The following is a 6,814-nucleotide window of genomic DNA, read 5'->3' as shown; positions in this document are numbered from 1 at the left end:
ACTGCCTTCTCCAGGGACCAGGTTAGTTCCAGGAGGAGAAGAGTGGACACAGAAGTATCTCAGGCAGCACTGAGGGGAGTCTGCCTCTGTTTCTGGCCCTTGTACCTATTGGCATGGCCTGTGAAGGGCTTGGTGGGGTGGCACAGTGATCACCTTGCTCCCCTGCACTACCTGGGTGCTGGCTGGGATCCCTCACCAGCAGCACAGTGCTGCTGCCCAACTGGGACACCTCTGGCTGAGTTGAGCTGGGAAGGTTACTGGGATGGGGCTGGTGAGTGCTGGAGCACATGAGGCATTAACCAGCTTTGTTTGGCTGGACCACGTGAGGGATAAAAGGCTCCCAGGCCTCTCGGGGAGGGGGGGGGTCACCAGGCAATAACCTTTCTTGGTGAGTGACACCCTCCCCACCATATCCCTCTGATTGCTGGCTGAAGCTGAGGAGCTTGGCCTCTGTGCCAGCTCTCCCCAAGCCTCAGCCATGCAGGAGAAATCTCCCCAGAGGTACGAGCACCCCCACAACTCAGCCCCTGACTTTGCTCCTTTACTTCCCAGGCAGTGTCTTTGGTGGGCAGGTCTCAGCCCCTCACTGGGCTGCAGGGCTTTGTACGTGTCTGGAGAGTCTCTGTGAGCTGGGGCTCTGTTTCACTGCCTTGCCCTGTCCCTTGGTGGCACTGAGAGCTCAGCCTGCCTTTGAAACAGATCTGATAACAAGGGTCAGTGAGAACAGGTGTTTCTAGGTAGCTCAGCTGCACCAGTCCTTTTCTCTTGGCTGTGTGCACATGTTGACATGAAGCCAACATCTTTTATCCAGTGGCTTGTAAGGCATGAGTTGAATGCCTCAGTGAAGGCTTTCCAACTCTTTGAAGAGCAGGAGCAGCTCTGCTGAGGTTTGTTGGATGACCAAGTTGCCTTTTTTTCTCATGGCTCACACAGTGAAGGAGGATCTGCTCCTCCCCAAATCTGGAGAGTAACCCCAGAGCCTCCTCCTGCCTTTGTAGACTCTGGAGGGACAGGATTCATATTGGAATATGCCTCCTGGCCTCCCCTCTCTACCCACTCTGTGGGGAAAAGTGGTTTGTCATGAGGGTCTTCTGTAGTGCTGCACAGGGAGACGAGTGGGAGCACCAGTAAGATGTGCCACACTGGGCCATTTTACCCGCAGCTCTAGGAGATACCACAGCTGTTAACTCACCAAAATGTTTTATTTCAAAGCGCTGGCAGGAGCTGAAATGCTCCATGGCTAAGCAAGATTTCCTTCTTCTCTCTGTAAGGTCCTCTTTGCAGTGACCTTCTGTCACATCACATCCACCCCGTGGTGCAGACGGATTGATCCCGGCCTAATGGAGCTGTGCTAATTCTCAGCAGGATGCCCTGGGGGTTTAGCTGAGACGTTGTGACCTGAGATTGTCACTGGGGTGCTCTGGTAACTGCAGGTCCTGAAATGACCTGTTTGGAGCTTCAGCGTCGTTGTCGGCAGAGCCTCTGTCAGCAATTAGCTGATTAATGTTAATGATACTGAAGCTGAGCTCCTGGCTGGTTGTGTCAGTGCTTGCTTACCTCCTGCAACGCCGGCGGCTGGATGGGAGCAGTGGAGCTGTGCCCAGGGGTGGGTGACCTGAGTCTCCAGTGTAATGCAGCCAACGGGGCCGCGTGGGACCTACTGACCGCGTGGTGACCAGCTCTTGTGACAGCCGGGGCTGGTTGCTGCTTGGGCTTGTTGCCACACACACACCTCCAGAGCTTGAAATGCAGCAAAAGCCTTGTTGCCTTTGGGGCTGGATGAGAGGGAGGAGGATGTGAGGAGGAGGTTGTGCCCATGGCTCAGCTCACCACTGTACAGAGCCCGGCGTGGTGGGACGTGCAGTAGAGGCCTGGCCTCCATCACAGTGTCACCTTTGTCACAGAGGAGCCGTCTGGGCCAGCGGTGAATTCAGGCACGTTGGCCATGGTGTTCTTCTTGGGCAGAAGCCAGGGCTGTAGGCAGTTGTTTGGATGTGTGAAATCTTGTGGATTAACCCTTTGGGAACTCTCCTCAGTTGGGCTGTACTGTGCCAACAGCCAGTCGTGTCCGGTCTCTAAGCACAGCAGAGTGGCAGGGAGAGGGACCAAGGCTGGGTCTCCAAACTTCCTGCTCTTCTGAGCTGTTTCAGGTCTCCAACAAGTGACAGGGCTGGGACTGGCAGCCAGGGATGTGGGGAAGGGTCTCTGCCCTGCAGCCCTTGGACAGTGGGGGGCCACTGAGCTTCCTCTGCCCGTGCTGGGAGAGAAAGGAGCAGGACGGCAGCTCTTGTGGGGTCTCCCCAGCCAAAGGATTTGGGGGAGGTTACCAGGGACATGTTCCCCACAGAAGCTCCTTCTGCTGCACCTATCTCCAAACCAACCAACCAACCCATCCTGGTGCACTGACAGAAGGTGTGGGGATTCCCTTCCCTGTGTGAGAGTTGATCCAACTGCTTCTCCCAGTGCCCCCTGCTCTGGGGGGCTGCATTGCTCCCAGCTCTTGCAAACAGCCCCTGAGAACAGTCCCCAGGGGCCAGGCAGATGGGCTGGAGCTGGAGCTGATGCTGCTGCCAGGGCTGGTGGGCTCAGCACCGTGTTTCCCTGCAGGAGGAGAAGGTTTACGTTCAGCACCGCATCCAGGAGAACCGAAGGCTGGTGTGGGAGCTGCTGAGCAGCGGGAGTGCTCACGTCTACCTGGCTGGGTGAGTGAGGTCTCCACGCAGGGAATGGGGGAGTGGGGCTGCACATCTTCTCCACCTCTCTGTAGTCATTCCCTCTACTCAGCCTCCAAAGCCAGCAGACTCTGCACCCCAGCAGGGCTCTGGGAGCTGTGGGGACCACTACAGAGGGACCAGCTTGTTCCTCCTCTCTGGCCTGCTCTGCAAGCCCTGGGCTGTTTCTCACCTACTATGTGCTCCAGTTAGGAGGGGCAGAGCTGGCACATGGTAAAGCAGCTCCAACCAACTCCATGTGCCTGTCCCTCCAACTGCCAGCACCGGTGTCACCTGCCAGTGGGCTGCCTGGCCTCTGACCCGTGGCAAATCCATATGTGGGAGAGTCCCAGCTTCTCTTCACACCCCTCTCCTCCAGTGGGGCTCAGTGAAACCAGAGAAAAAGGTTTGTGTGGTTCCTGTGACCGCTTGGGTGGGCAGGAAGCTTTTAAAGGACAATAAACCAGAGCTCCACTGGTGTTGGGGGTTGTGAGCAAAAGCTTTTGGGACTCTCAACACATCCTGGCTCATTGTTTGCACTCAAAACCACCTTCCCAGGGCAGGGATGAGCCACGTTGCACCGCAGCCTGGCTGCTTTGTCAGCACAGCCGTTCACCGGGTGGTTACCTTGGGCTGAGTGGAAATCTCACACAGTTGGTCAGAAGGTGGGATCTGACCTTTGGAGGTAGAGCATCTGCAGCTCTGTTCCTGGCTCTCTGTGGTTGTTCTCCTGTGGGCAAAGCCCTTAACCTGCCTGCCCTTGTCGCTGCCTGTATGCCAGGGAGGAGGCTGCTCGCCCGCTGCCTGGGGCGAGGGTTGTGAAACTCTTTTGGGCTCCTTGAGAGGTTGGTGATGATGTTTGTCGTGCACCCCATGACCTGGAAAGCTCTGTGCAAACCTGGGCCTTTGCTGTCGACACGAGCAGCAATTGCAGGAGGCTCTTTCCTGCCTGCCCTGCCACAAGAGCAGGAATTTCCCCAGTGCCTGGCAGGGTGAGACTGGCCTCGCTGCATTCCTGAGAGAAGATTTTTGTTTACTGCCCAGGAAGCAGAAGCCAGGCCGCCCACCACCCTGTCATTTGCTGCTGCACCAGCACTGCTGCCTGGTCTGGTGTGAATTGTGGGGCTTCCTGGGGCCCTTACCCCAAAGTGATCATTCCCACCCACAGATCTGGGGTTTGGGTTTGCTTTCGTCCGTTAAATTGCAGTTAGGACTTGGGATTGTGCCTCCATCCACAGCCCAAATCCCAAAACCATTGGGTGCCCATCTGTGGTGTCCCAGTGGCTCTGTCCTAGAATCACAGAATCACAAGGTGGTTTGAGTTGGAAGGGACCTTCAAGCTCATCCAGTCCCAACCCCCCTGCCAGCAGCAGGGACACCTTCCACTAGACCAGGTTGCTCAAAGCCTCATCCAGCCTGGCCTTCAACACTTCCAGGGAGGAGTTGACCACTCTGGCCAACCTGTTCCAGTGTCTCACCACCCTCACAATGAAGAACTTCTTCCTAATATCTAATCTAAACCTCCCCTCTTTCAGCTTAAACCCATTTCCCCTTGTTCTGTCACTCCCTGCCCTTATGAAAAGTCCTTCCCCAGCTTTCTTGTAGCCCCTTCAGGTGCTGGGAGGCCACTAGAAGGTCTCCCTGGAGCCTTCTCTTCTCCAGGCTGAACAGCCCCAACTCTCTCAGCCTGTCCTCACAGCAGAGCTGCTCCAGCCCTCGCATCATCCTGGTGGCCTCCTCTAGACTTGTTCTAACTGCTCCAGGTCTCTCTTATGATGGGGGCTCCAGAACTGGATGCTGTTCCTCTCCCTCTTCCACTTGTTGTTACTTTCTGGTGCTGATGGGAGACACCGTGGGGGGCTGCCAAAAAAAAGATTCCTCTTCCTTGATGTCTTGGAAGGAGCATGGCTTGCACAGCTCCCCCCTGTTGCAGGATTTTGGATTGACCATGAGGATGCTTTTTTGGACACTGAAATTGCTCTGAGACCCATCTTGCTGGGGTCTTTGTCCCTGGCATGGGATGGCTTTCAGCCCCATCAGGCAGGTGGGATCTGAGAGCCTCACCTTCCTGGCACGAGTGGTGACCATCCTGTTTGCAGCAGCCACTTTCCCACCCGTCCTCAACAGCCCACACTGACCCCCCAGGATCACTGTGCTCCAGACATCTGCCAGTGGGGTGCCAGGCAGGAAGGTACAGGTGAGCTGGCCTGAAAATGTGGCTTTTTTTCCCCCCCCTAAAAATAGTATTGACAGTTTGAGCAGCACTAGGAGAAAGATGGAGAAAGTGAATCCTGGGCTTTGTGTCCCTGAGCAGTGGCCTTGGGCCATGGAGCACGGTGTGTCTGCCTGCCCCAGCCCTTGCCACCCTGGGCAGGGTCTGAGGAGCCAGGGCTGTATTTTCTCTCAAAAAAGTTGAAAATGCCTTTCTTTTTCTGCAAAACCTAGATGTTTGACATGTTTTCCATCACAAGCCCAGCTACATTATCTTGCACTTGCATATCAGTGCCTGACTCAGAAGCAATATGACTCTTCCAAAAAAAGAAGACCTCCTTTCTGTGTATTTTGGGATGTTAATCAGCTTCAAACACAAGTCAGAATTCTGTCTTGTTCTTGGGGAAACAGCAAGGACATTGCCAGATGCTTGTGCCAACTAGAGCAGCCTGGGAAGTTTTTTATTAGATGTTTTTTTTTTTTTTGGTCACACAGTTCATCAAACGAAACTCTCTCCAGGAAAAAAAAGTCTGAATTTCTTAAATCCCATGTGAAATAATTGCGCTTGGAAGTGTTGAATCCTACTCGAATATTTTCTACATGAGAACTCGTGTCTGCTTCACCCTATCTCTCATTTTGAGGTTTGAAATTTGGAGTTACAAATGTCTCCATCGATAACCATCGTCAGATTCCTTGATAAGAGGCAGCGAGTGGACGGAAGCAGCTGCTCCATCGCAGCAGGCGGCTCACCCAGCTCAGGAGCAGACGTGTTTTCCAGCGAATGTTTCCCCTGAGATGAAAGCACAGTTTCCTGCCCTCCTGCTGCTAAATTATGACTTGTGCATATTCCCTCTAATGAGGGTAAATGGGAAATGGAGCAATAGGGAGGCCAGAGTTAAGGCTCTGAGCTGTGTTGTTCCTTCAACTGGGGTCTGGGTGCCGAGACCTCGGCTTTGCCTGCAAACGCGGGCGCTGAACAGCCCTGTGTGGCTAACGGCTCTGCTCTCTAGGGAGTGCTGTGAGCTGCCTCTCCAAGCCTGGCATTTATTCCATGTCAGGCGGTAAATGGGAAATGGAGCAATAGGGAGGCCAGAGTTAAGGCTCTGAGCTGTGTTGTTCCTTCAACTGGGGTCTGGGTGCCGAGACCTCGGCTTTGCCTGCAAATGCGGGCACTGAACAGCCCTGTGTGGCTAACGGCTCTGCTCTCTAGGGAGTGCTGTGAGCTGCCTCTCCAAGCCTGGCATTTATTCCATGTCAGGCAGCCCGTGTTGCAGGGTGAGGCAGGTTCCTGCTGCCCTAGTGCAGTGGCAGCCTGTGCCATGTGCCAAGGGTGGTGGGTTTGGCCGCAGGGACCAGTGCCCCACTGCTGGGCTGCCTTGTCAGAGCACTGGGGATGCAGATATGCCCTCAGTTTTCCTGCTTGCCCTCCATCTTGCCAAGGAGATGCCAGCAGCAGTGGCCGAAGCCCTGCAGTCAGTGTTGCAGCTGGAAGGGGGCCTGTCACCCTCTGAAGCAAAGGAGCATTTAACAGCCCTGGAACGGTCCCAGCGCTTCCAGTCTGAAACCTGGTCGTAAGCCTGGCTCCCCGCCTCCCCTTTCCCCATGAACTCTGCCTGAATAAAGGAGCCAGCAAAATGATCTGCCTTTGGCATCATCCTTGGGCTGAGATGATCCCAGTCAGGGCAGGGGTCTGGTGGAGAGGATGGAATTACCCAACCAGCCCTTCCCCAATGGCAGCAGGGCCACAGCGGGCAGGGGGAACCCATCTCTGGGGTGTGGGGTTGGTGTGGGTGAAGCCTGTCTCCCTCTCCCCACACTCCACTGGAGGGGAGACGAGAAGCCTCTGTGATGGTGATGCTGCTGGCTCGGGCCCGCCTTGGACCCACCCGCGC

General features: G+C 55.3%; 1 protein-coding gene across 1 annotated transcript in view; it reads left to right on the top strand.

The window, feature by feature from the left end:
* Positions 1-6,497, top strand: part of NDOR1 (NADPH dependent diflavin oxidoreductase 1) — a gene marked incomplete at its 5' end in the record, with an annotated part of 14,312 nt that extends 7,815 nt beyond the window's left edge. The window contains 4 exon segments of the mRNA XM_010168331.1: positions 1-21; positions 2,608-2,702; positions 5,807-5,816; positions 6,363-6,497. The exon segment at positions 1-21 is cut by the window's left edge and continues 17 nt beyond it. Of these exon segments, the coding sequence (XP_010166633.1) occupies positions 1-21; positions 2,608-2,702; positions 5,807-5,816; positions 6,363-6,497 (261 nt within the window).
* Between the last annotated feature and the right edge of the window lie 317 nt (positions 6,498-6,814).

The sequence above is a fragment of the Antrostomus carolinensis genome, unplaced genomic scaffold (assembly GCF_000700745.2).
Source record: "Antrostomus carolinensis isolate BGI_N321 unplaced genomic scaffold, ASM70074v2 scaffold33455, whole genome shotgun sequence".
In the NCBI taxonomy this organism is placed as follows: domain Eukaryota; kingdom Metazoa; phylum Chordata; class Aves; order Caprimulgiformes; family Caprimulgidae; genus Antrostomus; species Antrostomus carolinensis.
Note: the sequence above shows the minus strand (reverse complement) of the source record. Positions and strands in the feature narration are given on the sequence as shown.